Source organism: Martes martes, assembly GCF_963455335.1.
Source record: "Martes martes genome assembly, chromosome: 5".
In the NCBI taxonomy this organism is placed as follows: Eukaryota; Metazoa; Chordata; class Mammalia; order Carnivora; family Mustelidae; genus Martes; species Martes martes.
The window spans coordinates 66868990-66888878 of record NC_137892.1 but is presented as its reverse complement, the minus strand read 5'-3'; the positions used below and the strand labels follow the sequence as shown (position 1 = coordinate 66888878).

At 40.9% G+C, this 19889-nt stretch overlaps 1 protein-coding gene across 1 annotated transcript in view; it reads left to right on the top strand.

Moving 5' to 3' along the window:
* The window catches only part of ARHGEF28 (Rho guanine nucleotide exchange factor 28), a 123417-nt gene that overhangs the window by 44769 nt on the left and 58759 nt on the right, over window positions 1–19889 (top strand). Inside the window, exons 9-16 of the mRNA XM_080803776.1 lie at window positions 977–1032; window positions 2634–2682; window positions 4544–4688; window positions 4767–4894; window positions 6088–6228; window positions 10157–10404; window positions 15143–15265; window positions 16877–16994. Of these exons, the coding sequence (XP_080659902.1) occupies window positions 977–1032; window positions 2634–2682; window positions 4544–4688; window positions 4767–4894; window positions 6088–6228; window positions 10157–10404; window positions 15143–15265; window positions 16877–16994 (1008 nt within the window). The remainder of the gene's footprint in view (window positions 1–976; window positions 1033–2633; window positions 2683–4543; window positions 4689–4766; window positions 4895–6087; window positions 6229–10156; window positions 10405–15142; window positions 15266–16876; window positions 16995–19889) is intronic.

Genomic DNA, 19889 nt, shown 5'->3' with positions numbered 1-19889 from the left:
GGTATCTTGTAGTGTCCACTTTTCCCCCCTTTCCTTTCATTTGCTTGTTCTGCAATGAGGAGAGAGCAGTCTGATTTCCACATTTGCCAGCAGGACCAGCACATGGATAGTCCTGACCTCTGCTCATTGGCCATTAAGGCATTCCACCTACAGTGGAAGGAAGTTGGGTTCGCTTCTCAGTGACTTATAAGTACTTTTCCAGTGTGGCTGGGATGGAACTAAATGGGACCTTCTACCTATGAGAAAGGATTCTTAGTAATGAAGATTGTGATAAGCCACAGGCTCCACTCTACAGAATGTGTGTGGGGGTGGGTGGGACAAGAGAGTCATGGCAGGTAGGGTAGAGGCTGGAGAATATGGAGGACAGGAAGACAACAGCCTGGCAGAAAGCAGTACCCACACACAGGGGTGGCTTTCAGTGAAGACAGCCTGCTTCTCTGAACCAGGGGGGCAGAAAGGAGCAGGCAAACTCTTCCCTTCTTTTGGTGAAATTGAGGCCACATGTGGTGCGAAGGAAGACAGCAAGCAGCAAACTTGTCTCTTTCAATGTGGCTACCTGTAGTTAGCAGGAATTCTTCCTGGAGCCTGACAGGACTTTTTTCAGCATTGTTGTGAGTTTGTTCTCTTTCTTTTCATCTTGCAAGGCATTCTATCTGGTGCAGGAGTGGGAAGTTGCCACCAGCCGGATATCAGAAGTTCCTGGCCATGTAGGGCATATAGTAGTACATGAGTTCTCAGGCGGATGCAGAAGTGTCTATTGTGAATAATCGTAGGTTTCATAATTGGTAAGACTCTGTGCAGATGGGGAAAAATATCCCCAAGGAAATGAAAACATTAACCATGTGCTTGTGCTCAAGGGTGGGGCTGGCTACATGTGACTTAGATATTTTTCCTTCTGTTTTCTAAATATTTTTGTGTGCTACTTTTATGATGACCAGTAAAGCACCATGCTGTCTTACTCATTTTTATCTTTCAGACTGTAATGCAAACGTACACAAGGGTTGTAAAGATGCTGCTCCTCCGTGTACCAAGGTAATCTGTCCTTTGTTTTACTTGCACATACGTAGCTTTGTTGCTTCCTGTTACCTGTTTAGGTTTTTATTTTTATTCTTTTATTACTGTCTGTATTTGTTTCTAAAGTGATCATTATAGTGATTAAAACACACACACACACACACACACACACACACACACACACACAGGTTCAGAGTGCATAGTTGTTTCCTGAACTATCCACCTTTGGAACTAAGGAAAGCTCCAGTGTGGCCCTATTTGTGTTATAAGGTGGAAGTGGGTTAGTCTTTCTGTTGAGAACCTGGGTTTACCGATGTGGACCTCAAGGGTTTGTATGTGAAGCCTTGAGTGGTAATTCTCAAACATCAGCAGATAGCAGCATCACCTGGAGGACCTGCGAAAACCAGGTTTCTGGGCCCCATTCTCCTATTTCCTGATCCAGTAGGATCTGGGTGGGGTCCAAGACTTTGTATTTCTAACAAGTTCCCCAGTGGTCCTGCTGTCTTGGAGCCACACTGGGAGGTCCCTGGAATAAAGGAAAGGTTTCTGAGTTTGGGAGTGGGCTTGAGGAAATGGACACATCTGTCACATCTCTTCCTTTCTTTCCCACTCTAACATCATGAATGAAATGTATGAGTGAGTGTGGTGACGCTTCAGAGGGAACCTTGGGGGTCTCCAGCCTCTGTGCCAATTGAAACAGACCATGTGTTGGCTCACATAGTTAAGGGTGATTTTTCAATACCCCGGGGTGTTGTGACTGGTAGGAGAAAGGCAGCACTGATAGGAACTCCTCTCTCAGCAATCTGGACCCGTGAGGAGGAGGTTTCTGGTTCCCATACGCTTTTCACAGACCTGGGATATTCCTGATGTGTGTTCTGGAGGAACACCTTCCTTACAACTTGCACATCTCATTATCATAACATTTTTTTATGTTATTTTTTTTTTCAGTGTTCCAAGATTCATTGTTTATGCACCACACCCAGTGCTCCATGCAATACATGCATTCCTTAATACCCACCACCAGGCTCACACAACCCCCCATCCCCTACCCCTCCAAAACCCTCAGTTTGTTTCTCAGAGTCCGCAGTCTCTCATGGTTTATCTCCCCCTCCGATTTCCCCCAACTCACTTCCCTTCTCCATCTCCCCATGTCCTCCATGTTACTCCTTATGCTTCACAAGTAAGTGAAACCATATGATAATTGACTCTCTCTGCTTGACTTATTTCACTCAGTATAATCTCCTCTAGTCCCATCCATGTTGATGCAAAAGTTGGGTATTTATCCTTTCTGATGGAGGCATAATACTCCATTGTATATATGGACCATATCTTCTTTATCCATCTGTCCATTGAAGGGCATCTTGGCTCTTTCCACAGTTTGGTGATTGTGGCCATTGCTTCTGTGAGCACTGGGGTATAGATGGCCCTTCTTTTCATCTGGTTCATTATCATAACATCTTCCTCTTCGATGCATTTAACATCTTTTGCTTTAAATTCTTCTTCGTTTGACACGAGATAACAAAAATGATATAGATAAGAATCCTGTGTAACTGGGTGGACATTTTTGTAGTCAGGTGGAATTTAATCTCATTTTACCTGTTTCTAATGTTCTTAACCAGAAATTCCAAGAGAAATACAACAAGAACAAACCGCAGACCATCCTTGGAAGTAAGTGACGTGGAAATGCCAATTTTGTACATATCATACTTTTTTCCAATGTGAAACACCTGCTCCTCCTGTTTTTCTCCTTTGTCCAAATATTTCTTCTTTCAAAACATGATTAGTGTAATATTTAGTTACTCACGGAGGTAAAGGATGGTATAAACTTCTAGGCCAGCCTAATAGCCTTTGCGCTAGATGTACTATATGATATTTTATCTGAGAGGGCTAAAAGGGGGAATGTGTTAGGATATTGCCTCAATTCTAAGACACAATCTAGTGTAATATGAATAACTAATTCAATAACAACCTTTGGAGGAAAAGACAACATGGCATTAAGTGTAGATAACTCTGTTTTCCTAGCAATAACACATACTCACCTACACAAATACCTATCACATGCTTCTTCAGAATCAGAGTTAGGGAGAAAATACTGAAGTTTGGAGTCTACAGTCCCTGATGTCCATTATCATAGTGACCTGGCCCTGCTTATTAGTTGGGCTTGAGGCTCTGATCTCATCAGCCCTTTTAGGATGACAGTGAAATTGGAAGGCATGCTGGCATTTTTCTCTCCTATGGTTAAACTTGGTGCTTTCGTTTTTCCTCGAATTATAGATTGCTTCATATGAGACAATGCCTCTTGGCGCTAATTGGAAATCTCCGACAGTAGTTGACATTGCATGTAGGAACCAGGGGCCTTCATCTCCTAAGTTTGAAAATCTTTCCATTTGTTGTGAGAGACTTTGCAGTTTGTTCTGCCACCAGTATGGCATTGCTTGCCTCATGGCAGGCATCTTTATGTTTGTGGTCACTTTTCATTTGAATGCTCTCTCAGCGTGACCAGTGTTTCCAAAACTACTTGAATCAGGGGACAATACACTATGCAGATTCGTGGTGATCAGCAGTTGGGTGTGATGTTATACAGGGTAAGCTAGTGCAGAGAGTCACTGACTGTGACTTCCTTTACACCCCTGCTTGGACAGAAGTCCCTTTGATTGTAGTTGGGAGGCGCTTGTCAGTTTCATGAGGTTCAGCATGAAAATAAAAGGGCCTTATAATTGATAAAATTCCTTCTCTGAGAGTCATGAAAATCAAACCAAATCATACATGTATAAAACCCTCTATAATATCCTGGGATTCCATGCAAGTATTGATCCTCTTCTGCTTGAGAAGGTGTGTGCTATATCCCTACAGTAGGACTCAAACATTTCCTGAGGGTCATGTATAGTACACATCGAATGTAAAAGCACATATGGCTGTAACGATTGAGAAGACATTGTTGAGAAGGAATTTGGAAGAAACCAGAAAGGTATTGTAGCACTCTGTAGTTTTCAGTGTGTAAGAGAGAAGAGCTCAGCCCGGCTTGCAGGTTTCATTTGCCTGAAGTTCTCACCCCATAAGGAACAGACTCCCCAGCATCATTCCAATCCACTGACCTGCTCTGTGCGTGTGTGTGTGTGTGTGTGTGTGTGTGTGTGTGATTATTGGTACATACAATATGCATTCTACTAATAGTGCTAATAACACCTTGCATCTCGTTAAAGCTGGCTGGAAGGAGTACAAGCAGTGGTTTATGGGAGAGCTCTCCCAGTGTTTCCCCATTCCATCTTCTTGTTTGTGTAAGCCCAGCTGCCCACAGTCTCCAAGTGACTGTGCTGAAGCAGGCTGGCTTCATGGGTATCAGGAGGGTGTGAAATGGAAGGGACATTTGAACCAGATGTCAGGATTTGGAAAGGAGACTGGTGTCATGGCTGGACATGCGACGCATTAACAGCAGCCATTCGAGTGTTTCTCTTCTTGGCTTTTAAGGGACTCCTTGTAATTACTGCTCTCTGTGAAAACCGCATGAAGCACCCATTTTGATTTCTAGACTCTTCCTTTCGAGACATCCCGCAACCTGGTCTCTCCTTGCACCCTTCTTCCTCCATGCCTATTGGATTGCCTACCAGGAGGAAAGAAGCTTCAGGACAGGCCCATCCATTGTCTAGAAGTGTTCCAGGCACTACCTTGGAAAGGTAAGATGATGACCCACCCTGGGCCTCCACGTCTCAGAGCCCCTGCTGGAACTGACTCGTGTCCCTCCTTCCCTCCAGCTTCAGAAGGTTGGGACCCTCCCTGGAGTCTGAGAGTGACGGGAACACCTGGAGAAGCAGGTCTCATTCCGATGAGCTGCTACAGTCCATGGGCTCTTCTCCCTCCACGGAGTCCTTCCTAATGGAAGGTGAGGAGAAGACACGTTTGTTTCTGTGAGGAATTGCCGGAAGGAATATTTTTGAAGGACCAGACATATTGTGTGTGTGTTTGTGTGTGTGTTAAGGAATTCTGTCGTGGTGTCTTTTTGGTATAGGTTCTTTTGATAAATGAAAATTTAGCCCCAGTGAATACTCCCAGGTAGTGGCTGAGGATATACAATATATTAAATAGACATGTGGCGTACATTGTGTGCTTGTTACTGTTTACAAGGTTTTAGAACTACTGATGAATTGAGATAAGGATCATATGTTAAAAATACATACTTCATTTAATTAAGACTGGGCTTGCCTAGATTTCTGAGATACTTATCCCCCATCTGTTCCCCCCTACTCTGTGGGGAATAAAAGCATTTTTTTAAAGCATATTTTGTAAGATGGGATTTAATCTGGTGAATTGCGTGTTGTAGCCACGCTGTATCAGTAAGTGAAGGGGAGGACCTGAGGGAGGGAGAGCAGTGGGAAGAGAAAAGGGTGGACTCTGCCCCGGGAATCTAGTGCTTTTATGTTAAACTTGAGTCTTCCAATCCATTATCATTTCCTGCTGACTCCTCTGAGCTGGACTGTCTTTCAGGAGTGCTGTTTCTACAAATAGGATTTAGTTTTCCTGGAAGGAGTATGGGTGTGTGATATCAGATTCTGTCAGAAAGTCTGTACTCATCTGTGGCTTGAACCCATGTACCCTGCTTTCTTGTTTATATTAAGGACCGTGAGCCAAGTCAAGAGCAAATCAAGTGGACAAGTACAAAATTCAGATTTGAGTAAACAGTGCAGAGTAACCTGGGGCAAAAGATAGTGTGTGTTTAAGATTCTGTAAGCCCGTTATAGACTCTGAAGTTTACCAAAAATAAAAGAATTAAAATAGAGCATGCCAAAGCACACAAAAAAAATCTTTAATTAATTAATTAATTTTGGGGGGCGGGGCATGCACGCCACCACTGTTTCAATGATTCTTGGCTTCCTTGCAAGCTCCTTTGATTTGGACCCTTTTCCGCAGTTTGGTTTCTAGATGCTTCTGCCCCACATCAGCAGTATTTTGGCTTAGCTGTTTCTGTGTTCAAAGCAGGTTTATTTCATGTGATGAATCCATAGATGTGGGTCCTTGGAAAGGTCTTTGTTTTCGTGTCACTTCACTTCTGGCTTTTATGTTCTGCACATACACCAGATGTTGTGGATTCTTCTCTGTGGAGTGACCTCAGCAGTGACGCCCAGGAGTTGGAAGCAGAGTCTTGGAGTCTGGTGGTGGACCCCTCGTTTTGCAGTAAGCAGGAGAAAGATGTCATCAAAAGACAGGATGTCATTTTCGGTAAGCATTTAAAATATGCTCTTGGGCCGAAGTAGGGTATATAGGGGAAAGGGCATGGGATTTGCCGTCATAAGACGTGTGTTCAAATCTCCGTTCTATTCCTTTCTAGTTAGTTGATTTCAGACAAATGGTTTAATTCACCTGGATCTTAGTTAAAATGGGGATAATGACAGTCACACTTAATTGAGGTGTTGTATGTACGTGATACAAAGCAAATTTCATTTCTCAGGTCCTTTTCAAGTTTACCTACCCATGGCCAATACTTCCTGCCTTTTGTTCTAAGAATCCCAGAAAGTTTTCACATATTTTAATGCACCCAGGACTGCTGGGTACACAGCTCTGCAGCTTGCCCACACACAGCAGTGGGTAACCTTCCCGTAGACTGTGGTGAGATGGGCGGCACCTGAGTCAGAGCAATGTGGGCCTGCATTCTGCAGACCTAAGTGCGCATTTCAACTCTGAGATTTTACTATTTCCTCCTTTTGGGAGTGGAGGCAGTCTGAATTAGGGGAAGTTGAATTATCAGCTTGTTAGAGAAAAATGAAGTTTAAACAATTTTAAAATGCAAAGTAGATCCTCAGAGTGCTTCCAAGAAGTTAGCCTACTTGAAAGATGGGACTCGCTCTTAGTTTTTACCAGTTCTTTGGCTGCAAGTATGGGCCATAGAGTCCATGATGACAAGGATTCCTTCTCACATGTGTCAAGCTGGTAGTTGTGCAGGTCAGGTGGGATGATTGAACCTGGTTGGAAATCTGTCCAGGGCTGTAGAGCTGGGAAGATGCTGTCCCTTTTATTTCTCATGTAGTTTCTATTATACTGTAATTTGTTGTCACTTCTTGATTTCATATATTAAAAATAATCTGACCCACTTGGGATGAATTATCACATTCACAGCATGGTGTTTGGGGTCAGAGTGGCTTGTGTTCCAGAGGAAATCCTTTATTCTCCATTGTCTTTCTTTCTTTCTTTCCTTCTTCCTCCTTCCTTCCTTCCTTCCTTCTTTAAGATTTTATTTATTTGACAGAGCGAGCACAAGCAGGGGAATTGGCAGAGGGAGGGGGAGAGGGAGAAGCAGACTCCCCACTAAATAAGGAGCCCCCCCATAGAGCTCTACTTCAGGACCCTGAGACCATGACCTGAGCTGAAGGCAGACACTTAACCCACTGAGCCACCCAGGTGCCCCTTCACTGTCTTTCTTTAAAGGATGAGAAAAATCATTCCTATATTTTGGGTCATATGGATAATTAGATGAAAGAATTAAATGAATCGATATGAGTAAGTGCCTTTAGTACAGAGTAGGTGTGAAAAACTTGGTAGGAAGTACTAACTTGACGCTCGTGGGTTAAAGAGATTTTTGTTTATGATAACATAATAAAGCTACATTGAGATTTGTTCCCCTCCATGGCTCATATTTTAGAGTCTTCCTACTAGCTGAGTCTGGAAATACTAATCCAGAATTGTACTTAATGGTGCTCCTACAAATCATGAATTGTTTCCTCTCATGATGCAATTTTATAATTGAGATAGAATTCATATACCATAAAATTCACTCCATCACAGTATATTATTCAGTAGTTTTTAGTATGTTCATGAGTTGTGCAACCGTCAGCCACTAATTCCAGAGCATCTGCAATCCTCCAGAAAGAAACCCAGGTCCCTTAATGTTCACTCCCTGTGTTCTCTCCCATTAGCCCTGGCAGCCATTCATCCACTCGTCCCTTCAGATTTTCCTCGTCTGGGTACTTGGCATAATTGGAGTTGTACAGTATGTGGCTGGCTTCTCGCGCTTAGCGTATGGTTTCCAAGGTTCATCTGCGGTGTATATTAATACTTCATTCTTTTTTATGGCTATCTATTATTTTACTGTAAATATCCTATCCTTTTTTTTTTTTTTTAAGATTTTTATTTATTTGACAGAGAGAGACACAGTGAGAGAGGGAACACAAGCAGGGGGAGCTGCAGAGAGAAAGGGAGAAGCAAGCTTCCCGCTGAGCGGGGACCTGGATATGGGGCTCGATCCCAGGACACCGGGATCATGACCTGAGCTGAAGGCAGACGCTTAATGACTGAGCCACCCAGGCACCTCTATCCTATCTTTTATTTAATTATCATTTAATGGTCATTTTATCAGTGGCTGGTCCTTTTGCCACTTTTGGGGTCCCACAGTAACGTTCTGTTTAACCCGTGGGAAGAACTGTCAGACTGTTTACCAAAGCAGCTGCACCATTTTCGCTGCCCACCAGTGGGGTGCTGAGGATCTTGCTACCTCCACACTTGCCAACACTTACTTATTGTCCCTCCTTTTTATTCCACTTAACCTCATGTATGTGAAGTGGTATCTCATTTTGGTTTTGATTTGCATTTTCCTGGGGGCTAGTGATGGTAAGTGTCTTTCCATGTGCTCCTTGATCATTCAGGTATCTCTTTGGAGAAACACCTGTTCAGATCCTTTGCCCATATTGAACTAGGTTTTTTTTTTTTTTTTTTGGTTCATTTTGTCTTTTTACTGTTGAGTTGTAACACTTGTTTCTATACTTGTTTTATGCAAGTCCCTTATAAGATATTTTTCTTGCATTAAAAATTTTTTTCAGTCCTTTTACTGGAAATGGCAGCATTACTTTTTCCATAGAAGCTTAGTAATTAGTATCATTGGCAGCCACACTTTATTAAAAATTACTATTTGGAAACCAAGCAAGGTCATTGAAAAACATCTGATTCCATGGTCCTTGTAGTATTTAAATCATTGTTGCCATAGCTCACCAAGCTGATCATACACATTTTTCTTGAATAGCTCCATTTTCTAGAAACTCTCTTTCCATAGACATTGCATTTTCAATCTAGTAATCTGTGCTAAGACCTGAAATTCCTTTCCCGTAGTTTCTGTCTATTGACTCTACCCACATAAGGAGTCTGATCTCTCTCCCTAGGCTGGCCCACTGCCTTCCTTCACCTTTTCTTCTTTCAAAGAAGCCTCATTACTTGCTTTGAGGTTTAGAGCAAGTTAGGTACAACCTTTGGGCATAGTTTATTCATCTAGAAGTACAGATAAGAAGATCTACTTATCTTGGTTCTAAGAAATAAAGAAAAATAGTGTCTACTTTCCAACAAATATTAGTACCTATTGTATGCCAGGCCTTACTTCTGGAGACCAGGGAAATAACAGTAAGCAAAATATACAGATTTCCTGTTCTCATGAACTCGCTTTGGGGAGTTCACAACCTACAGCGTAGTACAGGATATGAGTAAAATACATAATAGGGTGTAGGTAGTGATAAGTGCTAAAAAAAAAAAAATAGAGTAGTGGGCCATATCAAGCAGGGGGATAAGAGCTGTGGAATGTTCGGGCATACAGGGGAGACTTAAGAGACAAGTAATATTCGAAGAGACCTGGACGACTTTAAGAAGGAGCTTGTGGATTTGGGAAGAAGACATCCCAGTCTGCTGAAACAGCAAGCCTGGAGGCCTTAAAGAAGGATCTTACTTTCTCCCATTCCGTGGGCTCTCTTTTCACGTTATCCACCATGTCCCTTGATCGCCATACTTTGTTTTCTCCCGGAGAAAGTGGAATCAATCTGACTTCTATGGTGAAGGAATACCATTGTTCATAAATATTCCCTTTTTTTTTTTTTTTTTTGGTACAACATTCAGTGTTTAGCTTCTACTGTAGGTCACTGGAGTATTTGGTTGTTAAAGCTTTTTTTTTTTTTTTTTAAAGATTTTATTTATTTATTTGACAGACAGAGATCACAGGTAAGCAGAGAGGCAGGCAGAGAGAGAGGGGTAAGCAGGCTCCCCACTGAGCAGAGAGCCCGACACGGGGCTCGATCCCAGGACCCTGGGATCACGACCTGAGCTGAGGGTAGAGGCTTTAACCCACTGAGCCACCCAGGCGCCCCTGTTAAACCTTTTTTGTGTGCATGTGTTTCAGAGCTGATGCAAACAGAGATGCATCATATTCAGACCCTGCTCATCATGTCTGAGATCTTCAGGAAAGGAATGAAGGAGGAGCTGCAGCTTGATCACAGCACCGTGGATAAAATCTTCCCCTGCTTAGATGAGTTACTTGAAATCCATAGGCATTTCTTTTACAGCATGAAGGAGCGAAGGCAGGAGTCCTGTGCTGGTGATGACAGGAATTTCATCATCAGCCGAATTGGAGATATTCTAGTACAGCAGGTAAGAGAGGTTTGAAGACCCTGAGCTCAAAAACGAGGTTTGCAGATCTCTACAAGGTTAAAAGCCTAAGAAGAACTGGAATTGTGTTACCATTACTGCCGGGTGGGACCGGGTGGTTTTCTTCTGTTTGATACCCCCATGTGTGCCTGGTGGCTGAGAGCTCTGACAGCCAGTGACTGACTTCTGTGAGTCTCAGGACCTGGTGGGATGATCCCCAGCCCTCTCTCCACCAGGAGTCACAGCCATATATCTAAATCTCTTAGGAAAATTCTGCTTAGGCTTCTTGATATGGTGGCTTTATGATAACAGGGCTCCCCCGTGGGCCTGTGGTCATCTTGCCTGTGTCTCCAAGACAAATGTTGGCTCATCTTAGGAAGAGGGAAGAAGATCTGCTGTCATTAAAGCCTTAGTGTTCCTGCCTGGGGGACAACACAGCAAGTGTCACTAAAAGGAGGCACTTTTTAGGTACTTGGGATATTTGAAGCATCATGAGAATGGATTGCGCTGTAGATGAGGGAAAACAAAACTTTGACCATTCATATTGGCCTCTTTGCAAGGGGTTTTCTGTGATAAAGATGCTAATAGAGAAGTTAAATAATATGTATTCATTGATCCTCTGGGGCAAGCATTTTCCAGAGTACTTACATGTATATTACCTCCTTTCCCTTCACAACTATCTGTACAAGGTAGATATTATTTTCCCCATTGTACAAAAACAGAAACCAGGGCAGGGAGAAGGTAATGATTTTCTCAAGTTCACTTATCTCCTAAATAGCATAACTGAGGTTTGAATCGAAATCTGCTCAATGAACAGTGAGTTGGGCATATGATTTCTTGAGACCTTTGATGACATCTGAGGAAGCTTTTTATCAAGCTAGTTTGTAAGTCCCAGTAAAGCAGGGATTCTTGTTGATTTCATTACTAACATATTTTACCTAGAACAGAGCTTGGTACCATAAATATTTATTGAATGAATGGGTCACTTAGGAACTAAACATCAGGAATTCGCTTGAATGCCATGTTTTGCAGTCCCTGGTAGCATTTGTGGAAAGGCATCAAGATGCATTCCTAGTTAGGTTAGTTCGACTTTCTCTCGATAAATACCAAAATGATCCTGTCCAAAAGACTGATTTTGAATCCCTTTCACTGGGTAGTGCAAAATAATAGAGTTCAGCTCTTGGCTCATTTACTAAAAATAGAAGAGTTAAGTTCATTGATGTAAATACACTTAAACATATTTTTAATGCACAAAACAACCCCCCCCTTTGTTGTAAATAACTATTTCCAATGTCTAACAATGTAAAAATCCACATTAGTAACAAGTTTTTTTTAAAGATTTTATTTATTGGAGAGAGAGAGAGAGTGAGAGAGAGCACAGGCAGGGCCAGAGAGAGAAGGAGAAGCAGACCCCCCACTGAGGAGGCAGCCTGATGTGGGGCTGGATCCTAGGACCCTGGGATCATGACCTCAGCCAAAGGCAGTTGCTTCATCGACTGAGCCACCCAGGTGCCCCTAGTAACAAGTTTTTAATCAAAGAGTAATCTGCTTTGCAGATTATCTATACAGTCATAAGCCTGTTCTGTCCTCATAATTGATGGGAAACATAGAGTGCCAAGTTAGGAGACTGTAAAGTCCTTTGCAAGACATTTTGACTAAAAATGTCAGAATGTATCTGAACTTGAATCTGAGTGCATCCAAACACGAAGTGCAAGATGTTTTTGTCATTAGAAATTATTTACTTTTCTTGATAGAAGTACTGTGTTTTAATGCTAACACTTTTGTTCGTTAGTGACTTTCATAGTTAAATATTTTGCATCTCTGCCAGTTCTGTTTTTGTTTCGTTGCTGGTCATAAAGGAGGACTTAAATTGAGAACCAGGTTTGGGATGTTGGCTATTGGACAGGACGAGCTTGGTGCGCTGCTTTAGGATGAAGCACGCATTTCTCCTTTGGGGAAAGGTTTTTGGTTATGCAGAGAAAAGGATTTAAGCCTGCTTTTGTGTTTTTGTTGTTGGTCATGCATTTGGGGTATGGAGAGGGGTCTCCTCCCACTATGATAAAAAGTTGTCTCCTGAGGAACAAATGAGCAGAATCCTGAGATGACAGATGTGGGTATGATGTTCTGTGGGAAAAAATACAGATATTTCCCATCATCAGTCCCATCATCACAAAGATTCCTTATCTGGCTACTCTATAACCACACCTACTTCCCTCCTGTCCCCACCTCCTTAACTGCTGGTAAGAACTAATCTCTTTCTATTTCTATAATTTTGTCATTTCAGCAATGTTAGATAAATGACATGTGTGTTTTACATGTAGATTATATACATAATGTGTATTCTCCCTTGGATTGGCTTCTTTCACTCAGCATAATTCTCTCAAGTATCATCCAGGTGTTGGTGTGTGTAACAGTTCATTCCTTTTTATTGTTGAGTAGTAGTCCGGGGTATGGAAGTACTGCAGTTTGTTGTAGTTCACTTGTAGAAGGACGTCTTGTTGTTCCTTGTTCTTGGCTATTAGAAGTAAAGCTGTTTTGGGGTGCCTGGCTGGCTCGGTTGGTAGAGTGTGAGGCTCTTGATCTTAAGGTTGTGAGTTTGAGCCCCACATTGGGTGTAGAGTTTATTAATTAAGAAAAAACTTTAAAAAAAAAAAGAAGTAAAGCTGATTTTAAACATTTATGTACAGATTTTTGTGCACACTTAAATTTTCATTTCTCTGGGATAAATGTCTGGGTGTTATAATTTCTGGGTTGTATGGTAGTTGCATGCTTAATTTTGTGAGAAATTGCCAACTGTTTTTTGGAGTGGTTGTGCTGTTTTATATTCCCATCAAATCACAAAGTACATCAACAGTGTACAAGTAATTCAGTTACTCTGCATCCTCACCAGCATTTGGTGTTGTCACTATTTTTTATTTTAGCTGTTCTGAAAGACATGGATGGATAACTCATTGTGCTTTGAATAATAATTCCCGCATAGTTCACCATCTTTCATGTGCTTATTTGCCATCTGTATATCCTCTCTGGTAAAAGGTTGGCTCATGACTTTTGCCCATTTCCTAACTGGATTGTTTTTCCTACTGTTGAATATCCAAATTTCTTTATATATTCTAGATCCTAGTCCTTTGTCAGCTATGTGATTTGCAAACATTTTCTTAAGTCTGTAACTTGTTCTCTCAGTCTCTAAGTTTGATGAAGTCCATTCTTTCAGTTTTTCCTTTTAAAGATCATGGTTTTGGTCTCAAGTCTTAGAACTTTTTGTTTAGCAGAGATCTCAAAAGATTTTCTTCTATGTAGTTTTGTAAAAGTTTTATAGTTTTGTATTTTACACTTAAGTTGGTGATCCATTTTGAGTTTATTTTTGTTTAGGACATGAGCCACATGTCAAGATTCACTTTTGGTTTTTGGTCTATGGCTGTCTAATTGCCCCAATGCCATTTGTTGAAAATAAGTCCATTGGGCATTTTGGGCTCTGACTCTGTTCTGCTAATCTGTGTGTCTATCCTTTCACACAGTCTTAATTATTGTAGCTATATAATACATCTTGAACTTGGGGAGACTGAGTCCTTCTACTTTATTTTTTTTTCAAAATTGTTTTTAGTTATTCTTCTATCTTCCCATCTAAATTGTATAATAATCTTGTCTGTATGTATTTTTAAGAAAAAACTTGCTGGGATTCTGATAAGGACTGCATTAAACCTGTAGAACAATTTGGGAGAATTGACATCTTTACTATGTTTTGTCTTCCCATCTATGACCATGATTGATTTATGTTTTTGGTTTTTTTTTTTTCCACCAGCATTGTATAGTTGTCAGCATAGAAGGCCTGTGTACTTTGTTAGATTAGTATCTGAGTTTTTGTTTGTTTGTTTTTGTTTTGTTTTTTAGCAATCATAGGTAATTTAAGAATCAGCTCTTGAGACATATTGGCCTAGAGCATAGATAAAATTGTAAGCAAAGTCGAAAAGATCAGAGAGGGTGATATAAAGTTGAAGTACTTGCCAGGGGCTGGGTGGATATTTTCTGGTTTCTGTTGTGATAATATTGTATGTGGCAGAGGGTAAAACATTGGCATTCAAGTAATTCAGTTTGTTACCTCCATACCACCCTATGAATCTGATTTGGTTCCCATCTAGATTTTTCAACAGAGATGTTTCCACAAGTCAAACTTATTGACATATCCAGCCCATATGTCTATTTTGGTCCATCAGTTAATAAAGTGGCATTCTGAGTATTCATCTTTCCCTTTTACCTGCCTCTTCATCCATTTGTGATGTATTGACAAAGATCAAATTCCAAATTGAGAACTGAGTCCACAGACCTGGTCAGTTCACCAAATGTAAATGTCAACCCATGAAAAGTCAAACCTTCTTGAACACCCCCAAATTTTCAACATAGCTTTCCTTTAGTCTAAAAAAGTAACAAAATAATAAGTTGAAATGATAAAGTCACATAAACACCTAAAAAAGAATAAAAGGTAACAAGCGTTTTGCATTTGGGTCTCTGATAATTGAATTAGTTCAATACAGTATAATTAGTTCAATACCATCTTTCCCTTACCTCTTGGCAACTTCTTAGTTTAATTTAAAAGGTGTCTGGGAAAAAGAAGGGATAGTGTTCAGAAATTTTATGTTTATTCTTTATTTGCCAAGAATATATTGAAATATATGAAAACTGCATGTTCTTTTCAGTGTTTAGAACTAATTAAATTTGTAAATCATCATTGAAATGTCATTCTCAGTTTTCAGAAGAAAATGCAAATCAAATGAAGAAAATATATGGAGAATTCTGTAGCCATCACAAAGAAGCTGTCAGCCTCTTTAAAGAACTCCAACAAAATAAAAAGTTTCAGAATTTTATTAAGGCAAGTATTTTTAAACTATTGCAAAGTGGTAAACCAGCATGGGGAATAGTTCATGCTTTCTTGTTACATGACCTTAAACAAGTTTCACATCTAGGTGCTGATTTTCAGGGAAGGAGAAGAAAAGGATAGGCTCGTGGCAAAGACAGAGTCTCTTTTTCTGTCTTAGCAAAATATTTCTCCCAAATCATTTCTTTTTTGTATCTTTTATTTGTAAAGTGTCATCCAACCTTCTGAGCACCTTTGTAATATCCTGGGTTGTTATTTCATGTCCTGATATGTAATAAATCAGAAGAACCTTATAAAAATAGAGCATCAATCCCATCCCCACTGTATTCATTTGAAGCAAATCCTGAACATTAAATAATTTGGCATGTATATAATATGTATCTCTAAACAATGCATCTTTTAAAAGTTACAATGACATTATCACAATTAAGAATTCTTCTTTTTTTTTTTGTTAAGATTTTATTTATTTGACAGAGAGAGATCACAAGTAGTTAGAGAGGCAAGCAGAGAGAGAGGGGGAAGCAGGCTCCCCGCTGAGCAGAGAGCCCGACACGGGGCTCAATCCCAGGACCCTGAGATCATGACCTGAGCCAAAGGCAGAGGCTTAACCCACTGAGCCACCCAGGTGCCCCAAGAATTATTCTTTAGGGGGGCCTGGGTGGCTCAGTGGATTAAAGCCTCTGCCTTCGGCTCAGGTCATGATCCCAGAGTCCTGGGATCGAGCTCTGCATCGGGCTCTCTGCTCAGCGGGGAGCCTGCTTCCCCTCTCTCTCTGCCTGCCTCTCTGCCTACTTGTGATCTCTGTCTGTTAAATAAATAAATAAAATCTTAAATATATATATAATTATTCTTTAATATCCTCAGTATTCAGATTTCCCTAGAAAATGAAATGAAATTGGATTAATTGAGCCAGAATCCAACTAAAGTTTATGTATTGTGTATCAGAGTTATATCTTTTAAATCTCTTTTAATTTTGGATGTTCCCTATCCCTTTATTTGTTTTTTGGTGTCCAGTTTATTTGTTGAATAAATCTGTCCTTTAGAGTTCCGTGGATTGTACATTTTTTATTTTATTTTATTTTGAGAATGTTAGCAGATTCTCCCCCTCCCCCACAGCCCATACATGAGTATTGAGAACTTGAAAACTTAAAGAATACTATGAAATTTTTAGGAAGAAAGTTGACCTGATTAGAGGGAACTTTAAGTGCTGTGATGAGTAATAACAAATGTAAAGGAAGAGTGATTAGAAAAACCAACGGTTAATCGCAAACTCACACTCAAAGTGCAACTTTGATTTGTGACTATTTTCCAGAACTTTTGCTCTTCATAAATCTTAACACTTGGTGAAACTTGCTCACTTTTGGAATTAACTGCAAATATATCAGTGTAACTTGAAACTTCTTAATCTTCGAGAGTTATGTTGCTGAGAGATGAATGGCAAAGCGTATGATTTAATGACCATGAATCAAGTTTTAATTAATGATAATGCCTATTAATCTTGTTTCGGAATAGAACAATACAGTGGCTGATTCTTTGTATTATTAGACTCAGACCTCAAAAGAAAATACTGTTTCTATATATGAAAAGTGTATGTCTGTTTTTAAGCTTCGAAATAGTAATCTTCTGGCTCGACGCCGAGGAGTCCCAGAATGCATTCTGCTAGTCACTCAACGCATCACAAAGTACCCGGTCCTCGTGGAAAGGATTTTGCAGTACACGAAGGGTGAGTTGTAACTTCTGGGGTAAACGTTTTGCCTCTTGGCCACTTGCCTTAATTTTAAACATAGCCGAGGTGTCATCAACAGATACAAATGCTGGTGGCCTGGGACTCATGAAGACTGTTGATGAGGGGAAAACTTTTTAGAAAAGCCTTTGGATTTGGATCCTTTTTGAGAAGCTCTCTTTTATAATGAAGATTTGGGCATAGGTCTGAATTGCTTCAGGCAACCTCAGCCAAGCAGTGTTCTTCTTTCTTTGACTCTGCTTATCCCCTCTTCAGTTTCCCCATGTCTGGATCTTCTTAATATCTCTGCTTCTTCATCTTCCTGTTACCTACTCAGTAGTGTGATGACACACGCCCCTGGATCCTATCACCAGATGTCACATCTTCCAAGCAGTGAATTACTAGGTTGAGAATGATTTATTAGGGAGCTCTTTTTAACTCTGTCAGTTCATCAAAGACCTGGGGTAACATCTAGGCATCTTTTAGGAAGCTAACAATGCACATGGCTGGACCGTAAGCTCCTTAAAGGATCGAGAAGGCCCGTGTCTGGTTCACAACTGGATCTTGAATGCCTAGTGCGGTGACTGGTAACAACAGAAGAGGCTATCAAGAAATAAAACCATCCCAGTGCAATGAACAAAAAAATAAAAATGTCTGTTCTTCCAGCTAGCTTACTGATCTTGAGTAAAGTGTCTGTTGGATGGTGGCATGTTAGGTTAACAAGGGCTTGGGTTTGAAATCATGTGAACTGGGATTGCCATTGCGTATGCTCGGTTTTACAGCTCATTTGTTGGGCACGTTCGTTAAAGGAGCCTCGGGTTTCTCCATTACTAAGTGAGACTAATAATCCTCAGGGATGTTTTGAGGATTAAATGAGATTGTTGCATAAAATGCCCAGGACAGAGCCTGGTGTAAACAAAGGACTCTCTAAGTGGGAGCTGTTTTTATTACCTTTGTCATGACCAGTTGACTTGGAGATGATGAAAGGGGTAATGAGATCTTAAATGCCCCCTCTAAAAAAGTCAACCTCTAACATCCTCTTTTTGGGAAGCGATCTAAGCATGTAGAAATGCATGAATTAGTGTTTCCTTTTTTCAGTCACATTAAGAACTAAGTTTAGGCACAAATGGTAGCCTCTGTTCCTTGTATCCCATTTTTAGCACTCCCTGTAATTCAACATAAAATAGAAGCACAATATGAAGAGAAAAGCCTCATAAGTGTTGTTCACAGAGAAATAATGAAAACAAAATTAAGACTTTTTTTTAAAGTAGGCTCCACATGCAATGTGAAGTCCAAAACAGGGCCTGAACTCATAACCCTGAGACCAAGACTCAGATGCTTAACCAACTGTACCACCCAGGTGCCTAGGAAGCAGGGAGCCTGCTTCCTCCTCTCTCTCTGCCTACTTGTGATCTCTCTCTGTCAAATAAAGGCTTTCAGTTTGTACGATCTTCATATTATTGTAAGAGTGGAGTTAAGGGCGCCTGGATGGCTCAGTTGGTTGAGCAACTGCCTTCAGCTAGGGTCATGATCCAGGAGTCCTGGGATCTGGTCCTGGGTTGGGCTCCCTGCTCAGCAGGAGGGTGGTCTCCTTGGGACCTTCCCCCTCTCATGCTCGCTCGCTCTCATTCTCTCTCTCTCTCAAATAAATAAATAAAATTTAAAAAATAAAGTAGAGTTAAATACAATACCCCAAAGACTAAAATCTGCCAGATTGTGTTAGGTCAGCTACTGCTACTCTAAGAATCATCCCACGCCAAATTCCTGGTAGACTGAAGAACAGTCATGACCTACTGCCTGTCAGAAACGATGAGCATGACGTGGGGCTTTCTGGGTATAGCTTTCATGGTGGCTGAGTGAATGAATGGACATTGCTTCCTTGGGTCAGACCTTAGCTGCTGGTCGGTTCTCACTCTCTCTGTCTCCTGGGAACATTGGTTTATGTGACTTGCTTACAACAATTCTTCTCAGACTTCTTTAGGGATCGTCTTCTCCTGCAGAACTTGCTTACATGCAGATTCTGCTTCGGTGAGGTCTGAGGTGCAAATCCAGTGTACCTAGCAAGACTCCCAGGTGAGGTCGGTGCTGTGTCACTTAGGGTAGCCTGCCATTACAAGACAATAATTTGTCCCTGAAGGTCAAAGACTGAGCTTTTTCTTGGTCTCACCCAAGTTACTTTGTAACTCAACTTTGATTTTCTTTACTCCCCTTTCCTATTTATGAATACGCTCTTTGGAAAGGAGAACCTTTTGTGGGTTGGTAAGTATAGTAAAGAGGATACTTTCACAGACAGTGAGAAAGAGAGTATCTTCCTTGTGAAAGATCCCTGTCAGGATTTGTTCCTTAGTGTTCTGGAATAACCTTCATGCGTGGAGGACATTGAGAACCTGGAAATGGTCAGACTGTTTGAGGACTTGTTCTCCTCTCACTTGACTGCTGTTTCTGTGTGTTGATTTCTGCTGCTGTAGGCTTTTGTTTTCTCTCCCAGTTTTTCTGTTCTCCTCTCCTTCTGGTACCTTCTGACCTCTTGAAACTTTCCCTTTGGTTGCCTCAGTAAACATGAACTAGGTGCTCCTTATCATCCAATAAGACAACAGTTAAATTCCATTTCATCTGGAGTTCTAGGAGGCTGTTCCATAAACTCTTCCAGGGCTTTTTCTTGAGACGGTTGGGAGATATGAGCAGATGGCCCATGTTTTAAAGAGTAATAACTGGAATCAATGATTATCTACTGTTGCCATGAGTATGGCTGACCCACAAGGCACAGTGCCTTTGTCCCATTTTTTTAGTCTGAAAAGATTTTGAAATATCATCTTGAATATTTTTTTTAGGGAGGCAGGGATTAAGGAAGACAAATGAGTCTAGGGCCTGTTCAAGTCCCCCTGCAGCTCCCTT